The sequence below is a fragment of the Uloborus diversus genome, chromosome 6 (genome assembly GCF_026930045.1).
Source record: "Uloborus diversus isolate 005 chromosome 6, Udiv.v.3.1, whole genome shotgun sequence".
Classification (NCBI taxonomy): domain Eukaryota; kingdom Metazoa; phylum Arthropoda; class Arachnida; order Araneae; family Uloboridae; genus Uloborus; species Uloborus diversus.
Genome location: NC_072736.1, coordinates 84,237,196 through 84,263,853, shown reverse-complemented (window position 1 = coordinate 84,263,853; position 26,658 = coordinate 84,237,196). Strand labels below are relative to the sequence as shown.

Genomic DNA, 26,658 nt, shown 5'->3' with positions numbered 1-26,658 from the left:
CCCATAACTTCTGCTCGTAACTTTCCTTGACTCAGGGGATGCAATTTTTCTAGAAAAGAACATTGTATTTTGCAAGAATATCTAAATTAGGTTTTTGTGATAGTTAAATTATATACAGTAAAACATGGCTACAACAATACCGTTGGGACCTAAAAAATTTATAGTAATAGGTTATCGTAATAGACAGTTTGATCATTCATGCTGACATTTTGCTGGGGTCAAAAAAAATATTGTTATAGACAGGTTATCATTATAGACAGTATTGTTATACACAGGTTTCACTGAATGTTTCTAAAAATTTCAAGTTAAAGTGAAATATAACTAGCTCAGCTTCTATTATACCGAAAAAAGAATTTATGCAACAATGACTAGTGATGCATGTGAAATAATTTTAACTTACTAATTATTTTGCTATCAAGGACATACATTTATAAATATAAAATTTCTGAAAATATCTTTTGGATTCCAAAAAAATATACAAAATTTTTAAATAGGTAAGAATTTTTTTTTTCCCAACAAGCTGATATGCAACAATTTTTCAATCACTACAAGTACTGAAAAAAGTTTCAACTGCAAAATGATTTTTCAAAATAAAAGAAGCTTTAAACATACAGCAATTGATGTAAAACTACTGGTTAACAGTAAAACATTAAAGTTTGATTTTTATTTATTTTATTTTATTTTTTGTTTTTGTTTTTCTTTTGAATTTTTTTTTAAATATTTTAATTTGATTTTATAAAGAAATAATGAATCTCTCTCTCTCTTTTTTTAAAGCTAGATGTTTTCTAAAAAACTGACTATAGCCCGGTCAATTTAGACATAAAAATAGTGATCAAATAACAAAAATTCCGGGAAAGCTAAATTTTTGTAGAGACCTTGGGTTTAGCATTACAAATAAAATGCCAAAAGTCCCCATCGATCCCATGTGCGCTAAAAAAGTTATTTGGGGTCAAAGGTCAAGATTTTAGGTTTTTTGGATTTTTCTCAAAAACGGTAAGTTTTATCGAAAAGTACCTCCGACCAAAGTTGTAGATCTCAAAATTCTCTATAAAAATGGTCCTCATGATTTTTTTCCAAGACCAAACCATTTCCCAGATATTGCGTACTCTCAAAAGATAGCCAGTCATTTACAGAATCCCCTCTACTCGCATGGCCTTGAACAACATCTGGCTATTCTAGTCCGTGTGGCGTCGTTCACATATCCAGGGATGCCCAACCCACTAAGGCAGTGGTTCCCAACCTTTTTAGTTCTGCGGCCCACCAAGTTTGAAGAAAATACCATTGAGGCCCAATAACTATTATATATTATTTGCACAGTCTAAATTTACTTTTTCGGGGAGGGGCATTTGCTCATAACTGTCCTTAAGTGTAAATAATATACCGTATTTGGACTGAAAGTGTGTTAAAAACGAGTTCTGGAGATGTCATTTTCCTCCTCTCCTTATGTTACACCACTGATATAAATAACTACTATACAAGAACAATTTTTAAAATAATTTTTAAGGAAGAAAGTAACTTTTTATTGCATTCATTTAGCTGGTACAGCTCTAAGGAAAATCAAAAACAAGTCATCAAAGTTAAAGCTCCATGGGATTTTTGATGCTGTTACGAAGGACTTGATATCTGCATTGAAACTGGATAGTCTTAAATAGCTCGCTACATTCAATGCATTTCTACATTATTTTTTGAAAACTGCAATAAAAAGTCTCATTCAAATAGTAGGTTGTCGAAAAGCAGCTCCAGTCTCCCAATTACACTGATTTGTAATGCCAGTTCAGCAAAGGAGGAGCACTTTAAACTTGAAGCTAATGCTAGTTCGTTTGGCTATTTTCTTTAAAGGAGTTTCTAATTCATTAGATTTCATCTTCAATGATAGAAGTTCCTACGAAACATGAAAATTCTTCAGTTCCTTATTGCCGATAAGCCAGGTGGAGTTTTTGAGTGACGGTACATCTAATAAGTGAATTTTTGCAAAAAACGGAAATTAAGGCCCCAACAGTCCTGGTTCATATTCTTGACCAGTGTCCACGGCCCAGTAACATATTGTTTGCGGCCCACTTGTGGGCCGCGGCCCATGGGTTGGGAACCGCTGCACTAAGGGCATGGGAGCACCCCTCAATATCGCGGAGCCCCCCCCCCTTCAAAAGAAACAGCCCCCTCCAAAAACTGAGAAAAATACCCCTCAAAACAGCCCCCCCTTTAAATGTTTTTTGAGCTCTCAAACTGTAACCACATTTCATACAATAAAACATAGTTTGACTGGTGAGTCGCATTATTATCTTGACTCCTGACAATGTTTGGCGTTAGTGATATAGCCCAGAAATCTTACCCATTGTGGGTAAGATTTCTGGATTCTAATATGACTCTGAGCAATCTATCTCTCTTGGTAAGACAACAAACCGTGGTTGAAGCTGCTTCATCTAATTTTGCGCATCATCTCACTGCTTTAGTATAACGTGAGGTATTGGAAATCATATAATTCAGTAGTTATGCCCTCAAGCACCATTTCTTTTAAAGTTTTATCTGAAATTCCTTTTTTAAGAAGATGATCCGAGTTTTTCCACTTCTGCTTATCAAAGAACTCAAGTTGAAATCTGGAATTGTAAATTTTCGCTGTACAATCGAATTCTTCAAAATTGCCATTGTACTATTTTTCGATCATCAGCTCTCGTTCTGCAAATTGGTTACTTTGAGAATCTAAAAAATATAACACTAGGCATTGCGGATGACCATCATCAGAGAACTTGTTTTGAGACTGATTACGACGACCAGTTCGAAGATGGACAATGAACATTTATAATTTCAGATTTCGATTTTGAAGCTGAGAGACTACTATGGAGCTCATCGATAAGCAGAACTGGTAAAACTCGGCAGCTCAATCTTTCAAAAAGGGGGTTTCCGATAAAACTTTGAAAGAAATTGCTTGATGGTGTACCTACTGAGTAGTATGGTTTTCAAAACCTCACATATCATACTAAAGCAGTGAGACGATAGGTAAAATAAGAGAAAGAAGTGTCAAGTACAGTTTGTTGTATAACCAAAAGGGATGAATTTATTCGAGTCCAATTAGAATCTAGAAATATTAAGCCACAATACCATCAAGCCACAATTTCAATCAAGAATGAAAATTATGAGAAGTGTTATAGTTTAACTCGCACGCCAAACTTATGTTTTATTGTAATCATTTGTGGTTACAGTTTGAGGGCTCAAAACCCATTAAAATTTCTTAACCTCTTTTGTTTCAAAGGGTGACTTATGTGGGCTGTTGCAAGCCATATTTTTTTAAAATTTTTATACTTAACCTTTGTTTTCTATCATAGGTAAATTTGACATTTAGAGTCAAAGTTATGGGCTAAGTGGAGAATTAACATTTTTTTTTTAATATATAAGAAATGCCTTTATTACTTATTTTTTCCTTATCTATGTAAGAATTAATTAATATGAAAGCAAACTTTTACAAATCATAACTTCTAATATTTTTTCTCTAAGTACGGAGCATCACGATGTTATTCAATTCTGACACTATATTGGTTAAATTCAAGATTCAACACATGTGTGGAACTTTAAAATACAGTTTATTATTAAAATGATCTTATGCAATGTGTAATCTACCCAAAAAGTCTGCTCTTAAGAGCGATAATGTCAAATTTCGATATTTGATGAAATTATTGTAACTTTTTCCAGTTTTTAAGTATTTATGGTCAACTTCAAGGCGCGAGCGACACCTCAAGATATTTTTGCTGTAAAAATCTTTTTGCATAACAAATATCTCTATAAAGGGCAACTTTTCCGGGCTTTTACTTAGCGTTTATCAGATTTTGATTTTCTTCAATCCACCCTAATGAACATGGCCAGTACTTCAAAAGTAAGTCTACCTCGTACTAGAGCAGGATTTAGTGAATCTGAATTCAGCTTTTGTTGTAAAAAACACTGTTCGTTTTGTGGCAAGAAAGCGGATGTAGAGGCTGAGAAGAACAAAACGCAGAATTATCGCAGTAAAATTCATAAATTTTCTACACTTGCATTCAAAGAATCCCTTTTACAATTAGCTAAAAATCGTTCTGAGGTGTGTCAAAAGCTGCCCTTGCACGTTTTAATTTTGAGTATGATTTAGTCAATGCTTTATGAATTTTTCTGCGATAATTCTGCGCTTTCTTCTTCTCAGCCTCCTCATCCACTTCACAGTCACAAAATAAGCAGTGTTTTTAAAAACAAAAGCTGGATTCAAATTCACTTAATCGCTCTACAGTACGAGGAGGACTTACTTTTGAAGTACTGGCCTGTTCATCCTCACGTTGCTGCAGAGATTGAACTTTTCCGGGTGTATGATTTTCTGCAATCGACGCGACTTGTAACGGACTTTTGACTTCTTAAATAATCAGCATTCTTATAACTTCACCCGACACTTGCATCGATTAAAGTTGGCATTCCACGACTGCGCAGCACAACAGTTTCACCTTCAGTCCAAAGTTTATTGCAAATAAAGCAAAATTGTGACATTTTTCTTAAATATTAATCAGCACAAACAACAGTAGACGCTTGTAATAAATACGTTTATTCACTCAAACTGCACGTTTAACTCAAAAAGAAGCAGGTACATCAGGGGTGCCCACCTAGGAGGGGTCATGGCCCAGATTGCGACATCAAAAAATTTTAGGGAGATTGTTTTGAGGGGTTTTTTTTCATTTGGGGGGGAGGCTTGCTTTTGGGGGGATCTCTATGATGATGAGGGGGGTGTACCTTTGCCCTTAGTGGGTTGGGCACTCCTGGGTATGTGAACGACGTCACACGGACTAGAATAGCCAGATGTTATTCAAGGACATGCGAGTAGAGGGGATTCTGTAAATGACTGGCTGTCTTTTGAGAGTAGGCAATATCTGGAAAATGGTTTGGTCTTGGAGAAAAAAAATCATGAGGACCATTTTTATAGAGAATTTTGAGATCTACAACTTTGGTCTGAGGTACTTTTCGATAAAACTTACCGTTTTTGAGAAAAATAAAAAAAAAACCTAAAATTTTGACCTTTGACCCCAAATAACTTTTTTAGCACACATGGGATCGACGGGGACTTTTGGCATTTTATTTGTAATGCTAAACCCTAAGTCTCTACAAAAATTTAGCTTTCCCGGAATTTTTGTTATTTCCATTGTCTAAATTGACCGGACTACTAGCAATAATTTAGTAAACTAAAATTAGGTTCATAGCAAATAAAATAATTAAATAATCAGAAAAAAATAAATATTAAATTGAAATGCTTAATAATTAATTTACCAGACAGTACCAGATATATTACTTTTAAAGTTTTAGGATAAGCTATAAGTAATGAAAAAATTCCCAAATTTGTGATTTTTGCAACATTTTCGTACTTTTTAAAAATTTTACCCGTGAAAATTCCTTAATTTCTGTATTTTATCAACGTCCTAAACATCCTTAATTCTTTGGACTAATTTTATTTTCAAAAATCTTCATTAACTTAAGACACTGTAGAAAATTAATGATAATTTTTATAAGTCTCTTGAATCAACACAGATTTCAAATGACTAAAATTTTTGAGTCAAATGAAAGCAGCAAAATTAGAAGTCTACAAGTCCTGAACTACACAATTAGAGACATAAAGAGGGTTAAAAATTATAACACATAATTATTAATTTCCAAACGGTAGAATCACATGGTAAAGAAAAACGAGTGAGTATTATAAGAGGGGATGCAATCGGATTTCGAAATGTGCCAAAAATCGGGACTGATACGTAAAAGCATTAGAAAATGCTAAAGTGCGTATATTTTACACCTAATTTGTACAATTCGATAAATATCTTGAACTCAAAATCCATGACCAGTTGCCAGTTTACATGATTTTCAGCACTGTTTGCTGAAATTCATGACTTTCCATGACCATTTTCGAAATCCATAAGTTTTCCCAACTTTTCAGGTGCCCAGACACCCTGAACATACCATTCGAAGTGTAAGCAAAACTGATTTATAAATATAAATTTGAAAACATTAAATTTTCTAGAAAAATAGTTTAAAAATTAAAGATGCAGTAAAAAAGGGAATGTTTGTGTATTCACCCGATACTACAAAATTCTAAACTTAAAACGTTTTATGAACTAATCAGAAGGAATTTTAAAACTTTTGTAAAAGAGCTCAACACATTTTACAATTACATAGCTGCCAAGTGCTCCGTTTTCCCCGGAGTTTCTCCGATTTTTATAGCATACTCCGAAAATCCGATTTTTTCCAAAAAAACTCTGTTTTTTTGACTTTGCTTGTACACTTTTCAATTTTTGAGGAAAAAGAAGAAATTTCCCTATACTCGAAGGCAGGAATTGTGCGCAAACTCCACAAAAGAGAAGACAATTTGATGCTTTGGAAGCTTAGTGTCAGGATAAACACTGAGGGGGAGCGCCGATTGGAGATCGTCGTTTTTTCATCGAGCATTTCAGCTACGTGTAAAACGTGGCCGCCATATTTGGTCATTCACAAGATGGAAGTTAGCAGATGATGCTTAAGCGCCTTCGTTTTCAAAGACAAAGCAGAATTGGGTGTTTCTTTTAAATGCAAACTAATGAAAATAAGCAAAATGTGCTGCAAAATGTTTTTTTTTTTGGTTATTTTAAATAATTTTATTGAGAAATATGAAAACAGTTATACCATTTAAAATTTCATTTTATCCTTATTGCTTTGGACACGAATGTGCTAAAAATTCGCAATTAAATTGTAGTTTCATGGGGATTTTTTATTTTTAAATTATTTTCATGCTATGAATTCAAAATTTTATATCTGAATTTTTGACTTAGTCGCCATATTTGGTCATTTGCGAGATTTTAGTACACAAGACTCTTAAGTGGCCAAGTTTTCAAAATTGGAATTAGTTGTTTATTGCAATGCAAACTATTGAAAATAATGCAAAATAGGCTTTTTTTTTCGGAAAATTCTAAATTTTTTTCGTGAAAAATGCAAAATTTTTTCTTCAGAATATTATTCTAACCTCATTGGTTTAGACTCTAATGTGCTAAAAACTCGCTATTTCGTCTAAATTTTAGTTTTTTTAAGGCTCATTAATTATTTATAATTACTTTTAATGCAACAAACTCAAAAATCTATTGTCTTGACTTTTTCGCGTTGTTGCCATGTTTTGTCATTTGCAACATGAAGTAAACAAGACTATTAATAGCCTAAGTTCTTGAAAACAGAATTTGTTGTTTGTCTCAATGCAAACTATTAAAAATAACAGAAGGCAAAAAGTTATGTTTTTTTTTAAATAATTTTCTTGAAGGGGAAATTTTATATATTTGATCCTTATTGCCTTGTAGGCTTTGCTAAACTGAAACTATTTCATCTAAATTGAAGGTTCCTGCTGACTTCTCATTCATTTATTTTTTTAAAATTTTTTTAAAATTTTTTTTAAATAAATCAGAAACCTATTTTAACTTAAATTTTCCATGTGCAAAAAAAGTATTGAATATCTCTCTTTAAATCCTATTCATCTATTATTTTTTTAGGGAAGTTGTAAAAATTGCCTCCCCCCTCCAGTTTGTATTTCAAAACTTAATGACATTGGTGGCCACTAAGTTTTTGGAGTCTACTGCCACTGGTCACTTTCAAAATTTCATAGTCTTGACCATTACTATGAAGTTGTTTTACTTCCAAGTATAAGAAATAATTGTTTTTTTTTTTTTTTTAAATCTTCAATATGTTCTTATGCATGTAGGATATGTATAAAAGCATATTTTTAAAAAAGATTGCAGTTTTATTAAATCAAACAGTAATCATGTTTTTTTTTTAAACTTTTCAATATGTATGTATGTAATGTTGCTTTTTTAATGTAAAATAGTTTTGTTTTAAACTTGGTTGTAGTTTTGTTGAAAATCTAACATGAAAATTCAGAAAAGCATTTTATAAGTGCTTAGAATTTATGGAAACTTATGGTACAGAAGGAAGGTTTAGCGCAGGCCACGATTTCATGCTCCTATTTTAACTCTTAGTGCTCCTATTTTTTCCCTTAAGTGCTCCTATTTTTTGTATCTTGAGGTTGGCAGTTATGCAATTATTATCACGGGAAAATCGTCACAAGTCAAGAACAATGAAGCCAAAGAGTTGCAAGCTTTAGTTCACACATGCAGATGCCAAAAACAGAATGGAGTTTTATACAGCTATTCATATCGGTGGTCAAGTATTTGTATTTAGCGGGGCAAATAGCTTACTTTGCCTCTAAAAAGTTATCTATAAATAGAAATTCTAAAGTAGTACCCAGAGGCAGATACAGAATCATAGTTTTTGGAGGGGGCACTAGAGAGTAAAAAGTGAAACCCCCCATCCCTGCACAATTTTTTTTACAACTAGTTAAACATATATTACACATATTTTTTAAACCTTGTTTTTCATTGCATGCCGGAGAGAAGAATGCAAGGGTTGTTGATAACTTGGTGAACTTCCTGAATTTTGTGGCATGCCCGTTAATACGGCAGAATCGTTACAGCACACACATCAAGCAGCAAATTTTTGTCACACCGTTGAACATAACGCTGTTTGTATGAGGAAGGGGATGAAGGGAGAAACCGTCCACTCACTTCTCAAAATAAAGGAGCCCCCTTCACTTTTCAGAGTTAAAAAAATGATTGATTGAAAAATTATTTTTTACAGGGTGAACCGACTTGTTTCACAAAAATAAAAGCTAAAATTTTCAAATCAATGGATTTTTCTTTCAGGAGTGCCACCCCCGTCCAAGAGCAAAAGGGTACCACCCTCCTAAAAAGTGAATAACTTTTCTGGGTCAGAAAGGACAATTTAAGTATTCCTGTAGTTTTCAATTATTCCAAGAAAATGACACCAGAAACAAAGTCAAGTTTTTGAGTCATTTCAAACCAAACTTTCCTTATTAAGAAAAATAAGCATGTTTCAGCACTCAAAATTTTTAATTGTTAGCTAGATAATGATAAAAAATGATCTTCATGACATATTTTATAATTTAAAATAGCAAATTCAATTACCTGGAGGGTATGGTAAATAATCGTTGCTTTTAAAATGCAGTGAACAAGCCCTCATATAATTTGAAATTTCTCTTCCTATTCTAAGAGCAGTTTGCCACTGTTTCCTTTTTAACTCAACAGAAGGAAATCTGAAAAATTAAATTTGATGATTGACCAAACCAGACATTGCTCATTTGGAAGAAGAGTGCCACAATATGAAGAAATGAAATTTTACAGGGAAGTATTTGAAGTTGAACTCTTCAGGCAATTTGCATTAAGAAAAGTAAGAGTTTGTTATGCTCTCCAGTGTTTTAATATTCGCACAAAAAATCTGTCATTATTCTTCAAAGAAAATAACGTCCTTTAAAGGCCTTCAAGCAAAAAAAAATAAAAAAAAAAATAAAAATTTCGTATTGTGGCACTTTTTTTTCCAAACAAGCGATGTATGTTTATCTTAATATTTTTGTAATATTTATTTATATGATACTCAAACTCCAAAAAAAAATATAATAGTAATTGGGAAAAAACAACATAAACAAGTACAATATTATTTCCCTTTCAGGAAAACCTCTATAAAAATAAAATTTGTACATTTCCAAAGCTATGATTTTGGCACATGGACCAATTTGACTTCAAATGGACATGACACCAACCATCATGTGAGTACAGTGAAACCTTTTAAAAATGATCAAACTTCGTTCTGGTGAAAAGTGGTCTAAAGAGAGGTAGTCGCTGAATGGAGGTTGCTTAAAAATATTCAATAACGTTAAACGTGTACGGAAGTGACAAAAAGTAATGAAATTGTTGGTCGAAAAAGCTCCAAGAAGAGGGTGCTCTCAGAAATGGGATATGGAAGGGTTTAAAAAATTAAGCTGTCACTAATTTACTCTCCCTATATCACGAACAAGACAATGAGAGAGAGAGAGGGAGTCCAGTTAATCTGTTCAGAAGGTGCTGTTCAACCAACATGTGTTAGGAAAACGATTACCAAAATTTCTAGAAGAATTGTTTAGAAAACGGTCAATTCACATTTAGATAGCAAACTGCAGCCATGTATAGGAGTGTAGGTACTCAAGTAAAATTTTTTTCCCGAAAAGTGTTCTTCTGAAACAGAGTGAGTGAAGTTCGTTTCAAATAATAATCAATCTACTTATGCACTAGCCTGAAAGGGTGAATCTGAAAGCACTCATCTGGTACTTCCAAACAGATGCGTTCATACTTCTCTGGTGACCAAAGCTTTATCTCGATCATCATATGCAGGAACTCCATTAAGAAAAACATTAGCGCTGCTCTTTCAAAGCGGGGAAAGCATTTCAGTCACTTCTTAAACAGAAAGGCTATTTTCATATCTTTGGTCCCCATTAGATAAGATCTTTGATGAGGGATATGATGTTTTATTCTTTTTCTCATTATGTAGAAAATGGGGTTGTTTTTAGAGGCAGGCTGTTTCAAGGTGATTGCTCAATAGAGGGCAGGTTAGAATTCAAGCAGCATTCTGTTCCTTGAAAATTTTGTCATTTTAAAAGGTGGTCGGTATCATTTATCATTTTGTAAAAACGCAACATTTTAAAACATATATTTGTACTTGACTCCCGGCAATCAAGGGCCAAATTTTAAACTTCCGGGAATAAAGTGCAAGTGACACGGGTAAAAATGCCACGCTCATGCAAATGGTTTCAATTTTGTCCTCCAAAATTTTAATAATTTGAGCTTTCCCACAACCGAAAACATCTGCTAACTTCCTTTAAAGGTTTCGTTTTTTGTAAGAACTAACTACTTCTATCTGCGGCTCCAACGTTAAAGTAACTCGTTAATTACACATGTTTTAAGCACTAGTTTAGACAAGTATTTTCGTGGAAGTGAACTGTCATTCTTATTGTACGCCCTTTACATTCACACCAAACTTGCTTACCTAGGGATGGAGTGACCCTAGGGATTATCAGCAATGTGACTTTTCACTTGTCATTCCCCCCTTTCTTACACCTGTTGCCTATCAGTAAACAATGTATCAAGGTCAACTAACCAGTTTGAAATATGGATTTTTTTTTTTTTTTTTTGGTGGGGAAAAGTATGCAAGTAAATTTTTGGCCAGTCGGTGGTCGTTTATAGAGGGTTGACTAGCTTTGCTGGTTGCTTCTAGAAGACTTTTAACATTGAGTAGATAAGGGGGAAAAATCGGTGCCTTGGAAAATTGTTCATTAATGGAGGTGATCGCTGTATAGAGGTGGTCGCCAATAGATGTTTCACTGTATATGAAGAATTACTGAACTGTATTACCTTAGGGACGAGAAAATTTCGTTTCATTAAAGAAGTAAAAATTTTATTTCAATCTTTACATTTGTTGTACATAACCAACCACTTACTACTTTCATTTGTATTGGAGTTTGAGTAATACATAGATAAATACTGCAAAAGTTCTTCTCTTAATGTTCATATCTGGTTTGGTGAACAACTTTAATTTATTTTTTGATTTCCCTCTAATAAATTAACAAGAAAGCTGAGGCATTTAGAATAGGAAAGGACATTTCAAGTTGTATGATTGTTTGTTCATTATGTTTTAAAAACAGATTATTCATAAAATCCTCAAGCAATTAAATATTGATTAATTACATTAAATTTGTGATTTTTAATTAAAAAAGAGGGTACTGCTTATCAAGCAGTGAGCACGAGCCCCCCCCCCCCCTCCAAAAAAAAAAAAGAATGAAATAATTATTCCATTGAATATTGTAAAATTATTTTCTAAATTCCCACAAAAAACATTTTTGAACAAAATTATTTCTGACAAACATAGCCACCACATATAGCTTGTTAAAGGCTTGAGAGGAAGAATATTTTTCTTAATTAAATCACTAATCTCAATTTCAAGAGTACATAATATCAAAATTTATCCATTAATGCTTCATTGGTAGCATCAGTCACTAACACAAACAGAAAATTGTGTGTGTGTGTGTACTTAGAAGAGTCAGTCCAACCCAATTGTTAAATTGTCGAGTTCTTGAATTATTATTATTAGAAATGAAAAAATGAAAAGAACCACACATAGAGCTTTCTTAAGGAAACCATAACACTAAGCACAATAGCAAGTACAGTCAACTTGTGATAACTGTAAGTCTTGCAATTATTCCTTTATCATTTTCATTTGGCCCCAAACACTTGAGAAGGCTGTAGGAACTTTAAATAACTTGAACTAACCTGGTCCCTTGGGACTTGCATGTTATTGAGAGTCGACTGTAGAACCAATGTTAAGTTCAACTGCAATGGATCAAAATATTATCTTCTTCAAGATTTGTGCTAGGATGCAAGATCGTTTGATTCCCACAACTTTTCCTAAAATCTCACTCAATAAAAATCTCTTTGTGGACTGTTCCCCGTGATCAACATTCACGGACATACGTTAAAAAATTTGTGAATTGCGAAAATTCTTGTCTTGGATTTTTCATATTTTTTAAGAAAGACACCCAATGTACATGGAACACTTTTTAGAATTGTGAGTTTATCTTCTGCTCCTAGTTGCACCAAACAAAACATATTTTTAACCCATTTTGCTTCAAAGCTACACCAAAATGCTTTTGTCTAACAAAATTGCCATTTTCGAACCTTTTTTTTTTTTTTTTTGAGTAATTGAAACATTTTTGAAAACAATTTAGAGGGCTTCATTAGAACACCATTTAGAAAATGACTAATTTAAAAAAATAATCTTGCCTTGTATCAGAAATTAAAAGATTCAAATGTAAATTTTTATTTATAAAAATCAATATCTTTGAAATAATAAGATGCTCATTCTTTCTTGCAAACAAATGGAATGTTCATTTTTGATGTTATGCGCAAAATGATATGCAAATATTTTGTTCAAACAAATATTAATTCAAAAGGTTCAAGCAATTTTAAAAAATAGTATTCCCACTTCAATTATAAAAATCCTACTTAAAATTTTGTTCAGAGTGGGAAATTCTACCTTATTTTTTCCCCTAGTGTGAACTCTCATCTGTTTCAAAATTGTAAAGAAATAATTTTTGAGCACTTCAACAAAACTTATAAGCTGTGATTTTCTTAACTATGTGGTTATTCTACAACCTTGTGCAAATTAATTGGAACAAAATATTTTTGTCATTAATTTTAAAATCATTCCTAGTAGTCTTCACCAATCATACTAAAATATGTAAAAATACGGATGAGATGAATAAATCCTTCACCTATCATCAATTTTTACCAGACCGGTTTGTGAGCTCATTTGCAGGATTTTCCGTAAATGAAAGCTGCAGCTATGATCATGTCAGTTGAGATTTCACTGTCGTCAGCGATGCATGTGAATCCCCGAAAGAGTTCAAATATGGTTGCTCTTTTGGAACATACATCAAGGACTTATAGAGAGATTTCTAAGATAGTTGGCTTTAGTATTGCATTAGTGGACCGTATTATAAACCAAAATAGGGAAACAGGATCCATACCTCCAAATTCGAAAGGGAAATGGGGTCGAAAATCGAAAACAACGCCAAGAGATGTCTTTTTCGATTTATGTAAAACAAAAAAGACCCTTAAAAGACTAGTGCTGCCCTTAATAGAGATTTAAAAGAACATGGAATATATATCAACTCATCTACTGTTCGTTATGGCCTATGAAGAAAGAGGTTCCTACCCAACGAATGAAGAAAAAGTGCTACTTGTGGGCGATTTAATAAAATAATTGAACTGTTGAAAATTAGAAAAAAGCATTATTTATTGATGAAAGTTATTTAATTGTCTGTGGCCAATGAACTTAACACATGCAGAGATTTCCAGGCAAAAGAATTCGGGATAGTCACATAAACAAATTTGTAAAACACCCTTAAAAGATGTTTTGGGGTTGTTTCGGTTACATTGGAGTTGATGTTTTGAAGCCTGTTGAGGGTATGATGCATTCTGAGCAATATATTACTGTTTTGAAAAAAAAAGATTTCACCAGAGTTGAAAAACCGATAACGAAATGGAATGAGGATTTTCCAGGAGGATCTATCCCCTTAGCTTTTGCCTAAAATGGTCAAGAAATTCATGTCTGAGAACCAAATTTAGGCATTAAAATGGCCCTGGGAACTCTCCTGATATCAACCCAATAGAGAATATTTGGCTTATATGCAAGAACTGTCTATTCCACAAGGACTGTTTGACTACAGAGAAGCTAATCACTGCATTAATTCATGTCTGGTACAAGGACACAAATATTATAAAAGGTTGCAAAAAATTGGAGCATTCCATGCCAAACCATGTCCAAGTGTTAATAAAGAGCTGTGGAGATCATATTATGTAATAAAAACTTTTGATTTTAAGTAAATTAAAATTTAAAAAACATTTCTTAGTTTTCTCAATTTTTTGAGTTTGTTTCAATTAATTTGCACAAGGGTGTATAGTCTAATCAATCTGAAGCCCCAAAGAGGCAGATTAAACCTTCATCCATACGAAAAAATATAAATAAATTCCAAAAACCTCAACATAAGGCTATGGGTCACTTTGCTGATCTAATCCCAGTGTGCTTATCACTATGATGAAATATATATGAGTGCTTAAGCATTCAGTTGGCCTAAAATGTTTAGATTAATTACACGTCCTCATTTGAGTAAATTATTCAATAATTTCAAATCTTAATTCCCAACAGAAATTGTTTCAGAATTTGAGCTTGGATGCAAAACAGCATCAAATACAATTTTGAAAAAAGGATGAGTAACTTGGAACCACACATTTTGATGATGTGTGAATATTTTCTTGAATGGCAAAATAAATGCAATTTATTCAATTTATTTCTAAAAGAAAAAGGAAATGAAATTTATTACAAGTATCCTAATTGTTTTCGGCGTTTATCGATTAAGGGGATCAAGAAACCAAGCTTACCAACATGAATGAATAATGCTAATTACTGATTTACACCACTCACTATTCAATAATACGACAAAAATGTGGTGCTTGAAATGATATAAATGTAACAAAAGAAAGGGCAGCTCAACCCAACCAAGCACTGTGACCAGGAGTCTATTGTACTAGTCCTCAAACAGAAGTTTTAAAACGGACCAGTTGCTCAAGAAAAATTTAGCAAACATCTAATAAGAATGTCATGAATCTCTCCACGTTTGAACAAATTACGACCAAGGTGTTCAAATCAAGAGGCAAAAAACCTTCTGAATCACACAGAATGTGAGTAACAGTTTCATGGAAGAGGTAACCCCTGAAAGTAGGATCAATACTGACAGTTAAGTGCTTTAAGGTGGTGCTTATTTACAAGTATTGGCAATCAATTTGTTGTTAATAGTGATTTGATTGAACTAAGTGCTATTTATCACCAAACATTACTCAATATTGACAATATTGTAATTGGCAACCACTTAGAAAAGCAGTTGCCATCACATGGTCCTAATACCTGATAAATGGTAGGGGCAAGTTGGATCTGTAATAATTTCAATACTATTAATTTATTAACATTATTTTAATTTTCATTTTAATTTATGACCAAGAATGACACTTAGTTTTGAAAATCCTATAATGAAATCACATGTCAAAATTATATTGAGCAAATTTTGTTGTTTATTTGGCAGTGCTGAGTAACTTTCATAACTTAAATTTTTAAAATGATTTTCATAAATAATGGAGCAATAAACTGATTTTCTCTTTTAAAGTAAGTTATTTTAGTTAATAGTTATTTGTAGTTTTTTTTTTTTTTTTTGTCGCAAAGAAAAATATGACAGCATTTTTTTTAGACCAAGAACCAAGATATGTAAGTCCAATTTTAGAAAACACAAAAAAAAAAAAAAAAAAAAAAAACTTTTAGAGGAACAAAACTTTTATTCATAAAAATATTTCTGGGAACAGGAATTGTTTTGCTGATGATGTCAAGGTTACGGGAATTGTAGAAAATGAAGAACGAACAAATCAGCTGCAAGAGGATCTATATCATATTACGGAGTGAGCTGATAAATAGAGTATGGCTGTTAATGTTGGAAAATGTCAAGTGCTACACTTAGGGCATGGAAATAAATGTACGAGTTATTTGCAAGGTTCAGTCATTAGTCAGGCAGATAAAGTTACTGATCTGGACGTCTTAATAAGTCAGGATTTAAAGTTTAGTCAATATATAGTGCAGCATAGCTAGTAACGAAGCCAATAAGATGATTGGGTTTATCAATAGATCTATTTCAAAAATATCTAAGGAAGTTCTTCTTCCCTTACATAGAAGTTTGGTAAGACCTCATTTGGAGTATGCTGTTCAGTTTTGGTCTCCTTATCTTAAGAAAGATATTAATGTATTGGAAAGGGTTCAAAGGCGGGCTACAAGGCTAATAAATGAATTTTCTCATTTAGACTATGATTCCAGGCTTAGAAGGCTAAAAATGTACAGTCTTGAGCAAAGAAGAGACCTAGGGGACATGATTCAATTGTTTAAATTTATTAAAATGAAAATGTTACGGGGCTGAAGTTCAGCACTGAAAACAGGACAATGGGTCAGTGTTTTAAGCTATTTAAATCTCAGGCTAACATGGATATTAGGAAAAATTATTATTTTAGCAGGGTAGTGGAATCTTGGAACAGCTTACCGGAAGAGGTGGTAATGAGCAAGGGAGTAGATAGTTTTAAGAGGGCCATTGATCTTCACTGGGGATTGTAAATTGACTAGGACCAGCCTAGCTGGGCCCAGAGCCTGTTGCTGGTCGTCACATTTGTATTTGTATTTAGAAGAATTAGAAAAGCAATATCCTAGCCATCAGCGAAGTTGATGAAGACCACATTTGAGCTGATCTTCAGAAAATGTGGATGGTTCTATCATAAATAGTGCAAAAGTAGAAATTGGTTAGTTTAATATTTGGTTTAATACAATATACTTAACATTGATCTTTAAACTTTATGTTTTTGCATTCTGAACACAAAAGAATATTAAGTTATTTTTTAATATTAATCATCAAAATTGATCAATTAACTTTTAGCAGAAGTTGTTTGTGTAATGCGACAATTGTACCTTGAGCCTGGGGCACATTAGTTCACTTCAAAGTTCTGTTAAAAAAATGAATTGAACATCTTCAAAATAACCTGGGAAATATGCAATGAACAATTCATATTCGAAAAATTGAGACTCATTTAATTTTTTGATGAGATAAAAAATGAAAAGTAGAAAAGTGGACCAATGTGCCCTGACTTGCCCTATTTTATTCTGAATTTAAAAATTACAATTTTAATTAGCATTCAATTACCTGGAACAATGGGAAAATAATCTGTGGGTTTAAAATGTCGTGAACAAACCCTCATACCATATGTAATTTCTTTTCCTATCCTAAGAGCAATTTGCCACTGTTTCCTTTCTAATTCATCATTAGGAAATCTAGAAAAAAAAATTTAAATAAAACCAGACAATTCATTAAACCAGTTATAAACATTCACTTCAATACTTTTGCATTTTGTATTACTCCAACTCCAATACAAATTTAAATAGTATAAGTAGTTGGTCACGGTGTTAAAAATAAGGAGTCGTTCCTCACATTTTACGACCAAAATTTTTTATGTGACACCAAAATTACCCTAGGCAGTGCCAAATTTGAAGCCTGAAGAAGTTTTGGATCACATTGTTGTTCATCATCAGTGGCGCACACAGGAATTTTACAAGGGGAGGGCCCAGAGTTGAAAGCCCCATTTTCATATTATACTCCGATATGCCGTCAAATATATTCACTTGATTTTATCGATTCTCGAGAACAAATACCAGTAAAAAATAAATTATTGAACAAATAATTAGCACTAATTAATAAAAAATATAAATAACAGATATTTAATTACCAGAAAGCAAAAGAGTTTATGCATTTACTTTTCTCATTATTCAAAAATGAAAATAGCGAAGCAAATTCAGGTATAAGAAGCACAAAGTCTGAAGACTGAGAAAAATCTTATTTTAATATATAATTACAAAACTAAAAACATGATCATTACACTATTCATTTACAGTCAGCAGTCTGCCATCTATAGTCACCTGTCTGTTCTTATAGGCTTACAAAATATTGTAGAATAAAATCTAGTTTTGTGATGCCCGTGATGGTGACACTGCTTGAATTCAGCAGTGCAAAGAACCCATTAATGGTTCATTATGCATTACTCCGTTAGTATGTGTTTAGACTTCTCAAAGTCGAGAAAGATCTCTCTCTTGTGCAATTCGTTATAGGAAAAGTGCACATTTGTGTAAAAAATCTTTTAAAAAGAGGATTTTATTTCTTTCAATTATAAGAAGTAATTTCACCGTTATCTTTGTTTGGAAATATTTTACGCATAAAATACATAGAATCATAATCAATTGGGAAAAATGCGAGAGCTATGGGAGTGGTGCGAACCCCTGGGACCCCTCCCTTGTGTGCGCCACTGTTCATCATAGTTAAGAATTGTAATTGAACCAAATGATAACTTTCTTTAAAAAGCCATTTTCTTTTGTACATTTACAGATCTTTTAAATTACAGCAAACCTGTTTTTCTCAAAACCCTTTCTATGTCGAAAATTTTCTATTTCCTTGCATCTATAGTATAAATTCAATGTTTTTGCTCATTTTTAACATTGATGAGTTTTTACAAAAACCTCTATCTTGAATACAGACAACTGAGTGTTGTTTTAATATGATTCTCAGTTTTCTTTATCAATAGCAAAATCTGGAGACAAAAAGCATTTTCTCTAACATTAGCAATCAGTGGTAGCGATTTTTGGGAAAGGGGGATGGAACCGGTTTAGCAGCGACCTGCAGAACTTTTGTATCTCCAATTTTTCTTCTGTAGCACAAAATTCATGATAAACAGGTCCAATTGTATGCTATTGGCAATGTGTAGCATTTCTATTTAATAAGTTTTATGTATATATATATATATATACACACACATACAATATAACTCTCATTATCCCAATCGTTTTCAGTATTTGAGCAAAAAATTAAGACTACACTTGCTGCAATTGCAAAACAATGATTCTGTCATTGTATGCTGTTATCCTTCCCTCCATGAAGCTAGTCAAACAGCTTACTTTGACTGAGAGACGTTTAGCAAGCAATAAATTTCACTTACAGTACAGAATACACTTAGCACCAAAAGAATTACCGATCTATTTGATTAATTAAAAGCTCTTTTTCTTTCTCTCATTTTCAACATACATACAGTAATTGATTAAAATATAACTCTTTTTTGGAAAAATCCAATTACTCAAATTTTTGATTATCCGAATGGGGCTCAGTCCCAATTGATTTGAATAACTGAAGATCCATTTACAAGGTTCTGACAAAAAATTAATATAAAAAAAGCTAATCAATTCAACATTTTCAAAAAAATCTCAGATGATGAGGAAGTTTAGTGAAACTTATTGTAGTCAAGCTCACAGACCGCTTCTAAAGAATGCAATGAAATTTAAACCAGCTGCATTTGCCAAAAGCTACTGATAAGCAAGGAAGGTGATAAAGGTTACAAAACAAAAAACTATTGGCACCGCCCCTGTTATGGGTTAAAATCAGAAAAAGCAAATCATATAAAAATAATAAGCAAATCATCAAGTAATTTGCTTTTATCAAAGCCAGGGTTCATACTCGATTTGGATGAAAGAATTCCATGACTTTTCCAAGACTTTTTCATGACTTCAATGAAAGTTTTCATGACCTTGTTACACGAAGAGAATAGCACTATTTAATCTCAAACATACTAATTTTTGAAAATGAGCATTAACAAAACGTGTACATGAATGCCACAGCCTCATTGAAGCACTTACTTGTAATGGAAAAAATATAAGTGTACAATTGAAAAACTAAACTATTCTTATTTGTCTTCATCATATAAATTTAAGTAAAGTAAAAATACAGTGAAACGAATATGATGAAGCTTAAATATGTAACCTTTTATTTTTTTTATAAACAGCAGAATGATATTGAATGCGACAAAGGTTGAATGAGTGAGTCATCACTAAGTTTCAATAAATTTGCTTCAAAAGTTGCCTTTTAGTGTCAACAGAACATTTAATCATCCACGTAACTTGACAGTATTTTGGTTCTTTAAAATAAAGCTGCATAGTTTAGTTCCTTAAGTTTCTAAACCAGATCTCTTTTGATTCATTACTGAATGGTTTTTTTAATCTTCTCATTTAAAAGTATACTTGTTTTGTTTACTTATTTGCACATTTTCAAATGCATATAAATTAATAGGTTCAGAAATTCCAGAACAAGTTAGATTCCTGACATTGAACGTAGCAGTGGGTTGCATAGATTAGTTTTGCGGGCCGTATGTTGGGCACTACTCTTTTCGAGTATTAGAATTCCTCTTTTTCTGTATTCTATTGCCTGGCTCAAGTTCTTTATTTTCTAAAATCTTCAATAAATTAAGATCAACTCTGATAAATTTAATAATAAAGTTCTTACAAGTGATGGAACCTAACTTGTATGCAATTAAATTGCCTTTTTTGACTGGGCGTGGCAAAACCAAGAACGTGCGAGTTCGCTACTACAGAATATGAAACATAAGAAGTGTTGAAAATAACAATTTATTCAAAATCAGTGATGTCCAAGCAGAAAAATCACATCTCAAAAAAAGGCAAGCGGCTGCGACAGAAGTGGATGCAATGAGATTTTAAAATTCAGATGTGATTTTGGGATCTTTCAGTTTTCCACTTTTAATAGCTTTTATGCGCTACACTGTTAAATCACTTAAGATTTATAAAGCTCTTTTAGTTACAGTTACTTTCTCTTTGTCCAGGACATTTTTCCATGACTTGAAATAAATTTCCATGACTTTCAATGAAAATTTCAATTTTCCATGACTTTTCCAGGTCTGAAATTTGCTTGTTTTTTTCCCATGACTTTCCAGGATTTCCATGACCCGTACGAACCCTGCAAAGCAAATCACAGTATATAATATTTACTGTTTCTCAGATGTGTTCTTTGGGGTGGGGGGAGAACAATAAATTTTTTAATACTTCATCAAACTTCAAAAGTAAGAAATCATTTTATAGATTTTTTCACCGCTGTCAGCGAAAATAAACAAGTTAAATTTTTGCAGTTATGTTAAATTAACCGAAACGGATTTTTCACAAAATCCCCAAACGGAACCTTCACAAAATTCTGATCAACAAGAACGGATTTTTCACAAATTGTTTATTGAAAGAGCAAATCCGAAAGCAAAATAACACATATTTCCAATTTTCGGAACCTTTTTTAAAGTCAAATCAGAGGGATCAGCTTATACAATATCTGCTAATTTTGCAAAGAAAAAAAAACATCGGCACTCTTGTGATGCTCCTGCAAGCGATAAATAATTGCTGCTGCCAAATAAATATAATGCCTGTTGTTTGTTTCTTGGAAAGAAATTAACAGCTAAAAATAAGTTTGGTTTCAAATAATTTTGTTTGTTTTATCACAGCTAATTAGCAGCTGTGTTGTTATAAACTTTTCTGAAAAGGCAAGGCATTGGTAAGCACTTTTCTTCCTGCTCATGATTTAATAAACAAAAGTAATAATAATATATATCAGTGAAATGTACTTAGAACTGCAAAGGGATAGTAAGGGTAGGGAAAAATATGATCGCTTCATATAGGGTTACAAACTTCAAAATTTTTCCCATTTAGAGTCTGGCGTTAAACCTTTATAATGACTTGATTAGAAAATATTCTCATCATTTTACCAGCTTGTCAATATTTGCGTTTTTACAGTGGGTGCGATGTTTAACTTATTTTGGGAGAAAATTATATGGGTTTGATTTTTCGATGCTAACAAGGATGATTAACTTTAAATAAACTCTTTTACATACCATTTTTTTTTCTTTAGATGTCTACATTTTGAAAAAGGCCATCTTTTAACATCTCCATCTGATATGAGAATCATATTTTGTTCTTTTTTCAAGCTAACTTCGCTTTATTAGGATGCAAATGAAAAGTCTCTTTATTTTTGTTAGAACTCTCGTTTCAAGTTTTTAAAGTGAAATTCAATTTTTTTTTATGAGTCAAAAATTAAAATGCTGAATCGATGGTTTATTTATTTATTTATTTTTTTTGAGCAATTACGAATGATAAGTGTTTTTATTTGACCATCCTTGATGTTTGGTTCCTTTTTCAACCCCACCGTCCTCTGCAGGCACAGCTCCTCTGATACTGAGCACTGTCCCCCAGAACCCGCTTCTCATAGTCAGAAACGTCCATGTCCTACACACACACTCATAAACATACACATTCACACACATACACACGCGCACTTTTACACACATACGCTACACTCAATGTCACAAAATTGTCAAGGTATGTCCAGTGGCAGATACACCCGGCGGGCAAGCGGGCATTTGCCCGGTGGGCCAATCACGTATTGGGCCGATCAGTTGCCCTGTCTACAAACAGTAAAATGTAAATTCTCTAGCTTCAATCCCTCTTTCTGCAAGCCCGCGGATGGAAGGTGCAAGGCCGTCGCTAAGGGGGCCATGGGGGTGCTACCAGTTTTTCAGAAATTGGTCGCAAATTTCATTTTAATATTGCAATGAAAAACAGAAAAAAAGGCAGTATTTAAAAGTTAAAATACTTTTGTCCATTTTTCAATTTTATCTATGAATTACAATTCACATTTACTTTACTTATGAATGGCAATTCACCATTGTTATGAATTATAGTTCATAACAATTGCAATAAAAGTGACAATAAGTATTTTTTCAATAAAGTTTTAACAGAAAATGCAAACTTAAAACAAAACTTGGAGCATCCAAAATTCTGTATTATGAAGATTAAGTAAAGACTTCCAAAACGTTTCTAACATTTTCTTTTGCAAAAAATAAATTATTCAGTTTCTCTCACTCAATATCCCTCGAAGGGTTCGAACCCACGGTGGAAGACCCTTCAGTTTAAAAATGATTATATAAAAAATATAATTGCTGCCAACACACCGACCTTTTCTACCGTTTACCTTTCCTTGTTTTTAAATGAAAAATATCATCCTGAAAATCAGAGTTATGCATATAGAAAAATACACAGGCATCTGAAATATGGTTTAACTAGGAGAAAAATTAAAATATAGTGAGAGAGATTGAAAATATTGAAATTAATAGTCACACCAGTAGTTCCAAGTGTTTGAATGCAAAAATAGTGTATGAATTGAAAATTGAAAAAAAAAACATGATCAAGAGGTGAAAAAAGAATGATATTTAAAATAAAATAGAGTGAAAAAAAAGACCAAAGATCATTAAGGCTGCTCTTCAGTGGGGAAGAAAAACGATCTCGCTTGAAAATGGGCCTTTTCTTTAAACGAAAGCAGTGTACATCAGTGAAATGATTGACACTTCAACAGCCAATAGAACGAACGGTGACCGATGAAAGTGTGGATCATGTGACCTGTCGCATTTTGCAGGGGGACAGACCGGACGCTCCCCCTGCTGTGCAAGTCAAGGGAGGTATAGCTGTCGGCGAAATGAAACCGCAGCTTTTTAGACCCTTCCAAGGAAATTCTAGTTCTTTCCCTCTTGAGTCTTGACTACATAGGTAAAAGAAAAATTACTCAGTGTAAAAGGCGCGGCATTTTGCAATCCCGCTTGTGATATTAATTTATTTGCATTCGCACTAAAATTAATTTTTGAAACGAAGATTTTTTCCCCCATTAATACGGTTTCAGATCTCATCTAGGAAAAATTAACGAATGAATGAATATTTGCAATAAATAAATTCATAAATTCGTTTTATTTTTAGAAAAATGTTCGTTATTGAAAATTGATGATTTCAAAAAAGGAAGGAAAAAAAAGATAGCCCGCATGACCACACTGAATTTTAACGAAATGAACTCCAAATTCTAACCAAAAAATATTCTTTAAAAATGGATGATCCTACTTAATATATTTGAAAAATCGAGTGCCGAATAAAACTGGAGACTAACTAGTTATCGGTTGGCGAAATTTTTTCGCTTCCTCTGCCTGTTTGCCACTCTCCCCAACCCTATCCGAGTTGCCAGAAAACATTCTTCTTAAAAATGAAACTAGATCCTCTTTGCATAGTTAATACTTGATTGTACAATAAACATTAATGCCACTAATTAGTTACATTAACCTTTATTTGAACTGATAATATTTATATTTTAGTGCTAAATTAAATACTACTTTGTTGGTTAGTTACCTGTTTTACAAATGCAGTGGCGAATAGAAAAAAATGTGGCTACTATAATTGCCTTTTCTCAACCACTGGTGACCAGAAAATTCCCCTAATCTTTATATTTGAATCCTTTTCTTTTTGAAAAAATATTTATTTATTTATCTAATTTTATATGTAGATGAGAAGGCTACGATAGCATTTCTCAAGGGGTTGTTATGGTGAAAGTTCTTTCAAATTGAGCATAACAACGGCAAAGTCGCGGACGGCTACGGATAAGGATTTCCTGAATTTGAAAAATTAAAGATTTTTCTGTGATCTTTGTTTGTATGCAGGGGTGCTCACCCTGCTCCAAACTCAAAGGCAAAAATCACTCCTTCCCCCACTCTCAATGTTTGTAAACTATCTTGCGTTGAAATTTTGGAATAAAACTAAACCTAGCACTTTTAGAGTTTCAGATTCCCAGTTACTAAATTCGGCAAAATACATGAGGTATTACATACACTATATGACCAAAAGTATTGGGACACTTTCAAAAATTCACAATTTTACGGATTTCTTGAGAAATAAAAGACCAATTGCTCTCTGCTCTGTAATTTTTTTTCTCATGAAAAGTATACTCCAGACGTCAAATCCAATAACAATTAAGTCTGCTATTCATTTAGGGGACCAGCAACAAATAATCCGTTCTTATCATGAATCAGTCTAACGATGGCAGGAAAGTGTTGCCAGTTTGCTCACAATCCCTTACCATTCGTCGTCTATCCTAGAATTATAGAAATTCGGCTCATTAGATCGCTGATAACTTTTTAAAATTTAAAGAAATTGCGGTGGAATTTTTTTCATGGATTGTAGGATGTATCTGAGCTTTGAATTATGAACGTTATAAATTGCTATCTTTCGTGCATGCGCAGTGAAAAATTAATAGCTTTAATTGTTCATATTTCATCAAATTTTCAATATTTTAACTTCAAATTTTATTATTATAATTCTCTAAAATGCTGTCAAATATCCTAAAAGTTTAGTAACGTTTGACGAAATACTCTGCGTAATATGAGGAGAAAACCGTCAAAAATTTTTTGCATTTTCGGAAGAAATGCTTATATTTCCATGGGTATAAGAGATATTTTCACAAAAATATAAAAATAAGTTTTTGATAGATTTTTAACTCATTTCTGAAAATTATAGCTTATTCCCAGCAATTTGCAATGAAAAATGATCAAAAAACTTTTTTCCTCAATTTGTTGTCGGTCCCCTAAATGCAGACTTAATTTTTATTGGAAAATGACAACTAGAGTATACATTTTATGCGAAGCAAATTATAGAGCAATTGGTGTATTATTTCTCGAGAAATCCCTAAAAATATGAATTTTTGAAAGTGTCCCAATGCTTTTGGTCATATAGTGTATATAATGCTTCTACTTCAACACATTGAGTTTTTATTAAAATTTCCTAATAAGTCTTGTGAGTGTCTGATCCTCGTTAGTTGTCATAAAAAATATTAAGGGTTGTCCTTTTTCTCAGGAGGCACGAAAATATTACCTACATGTATATCTGCCTGAAAAAAAAAAAAAAAAAACTCGAAATACTTAGGTGAAAAAAAATCTCAACGCCTCGCTCTGCCAGATTTTAAAGTTTTTATCGCTCTGCCTCGTTTTCATGCATCTTGCATTTAATGAATCAATAATAAAAAATAAAAAAAGGGCAAGAAACAGATTTGCAGGAAATACATAAAGTTAAAACAAAAATGAAAATGAACAGCTTGCATTTAGGAAAGCAATTATAAGTACAAGTAAGGGTTCACAATTTAAAAAGAAAAAAAAAATCAAGACAAACTTTTTCTTTTTAAGTTTTGTGTTACGCACTTCTGTGCCGAAAAATTATCGTATTGTGTCTTCAGTCACAGAATAAAATGAATGTTCTAATCAAATGATTATCAAGTAATTTTCATTCGTATAGAACAAAAATCTTTTTTGAGATCCCACATTTTCTATTCTATTGACTCCTAATTCCTAATAATATGTAAATACAGCGAGAGAAAGGATTTAGCTTCTTGTTTAGGAGAGGGAACCATTTCGATATTTAATTAACATGATCTTTATCGTAAGCATACTATTTACTCAGAAATACTCCCTATTTTCCCAAGCCCTCTGTTTGGGGACTATGCCTTTTAATTTTCACGAAAATAAAATTTTCAAAATGCACTTTTAGACGAACTCTGGTAGTATTTGGAAGTAAGTAAGAGGTCCTGTGATCTTCCACCAGCAAATTTTTGAACTTGAAACGCCAAAAACACAATTTCAGGTTCTTCAATTATGTTAGGAAACGGGGAGTTCGGAAGGACCTGTGATCCCGTAGCCTACATGTCAGTAAAGTATCGCTAGGTGTGGACCTAACCTGGCAACATTGTGAAAGCTACGTTAGATCTTACATTACAAAACTGCTATGTTAGATTCGATCCACCCACAACTATACTGTGGTAGGAATAACGTTTCGACCGAATAAGAAACGCTACACGACCCCATTTGGGGTCACGATCCTGGGAACCCACCCCTGCTTTAAAACAATTTTTTTATACTCATTCATGCTTTAAAGAAATGCAGGTATGTATCATTTTTC

The 26,658-nt window shown here is 32.7% G+C and overlaps 1 protein-coding gene across 4 annotated transcripts in view; it reads right to left on the bottom strand.

The window, feature by feature from the left end:
- Positions 1 to 26,658, bottom strand: part of LOC129224233 (eukaryotic translation initiation factor 3 subunit G-like) — a 109,835-nt gene that overhangs the window by 77,080 nt on the left and 6,097 nt on the right. For 3 of the 4 annotated variants that reach the window (XR_008580682.1, XM_054858653.1, XM_054858656.1), the window contains exon 2: positions 17,177 to 17,304. Coding sequence is in view for 3 of the 4 variants with exons in the window: in XM_054858653.1 (XP_054714628.1) it covers positions 17,177 to 17,304 (128 nt within the window). In the remaining variant the exon portion in view is untranslated. Of the gene's footprint in view, positions 1 to 8,990; positions 9,119 to 17,176; positions 17,305 to 26,658 lie in introns of all 4 variants that reach the window. The other variant, XM_054858654.1, reaches the window with a different exon arrangement.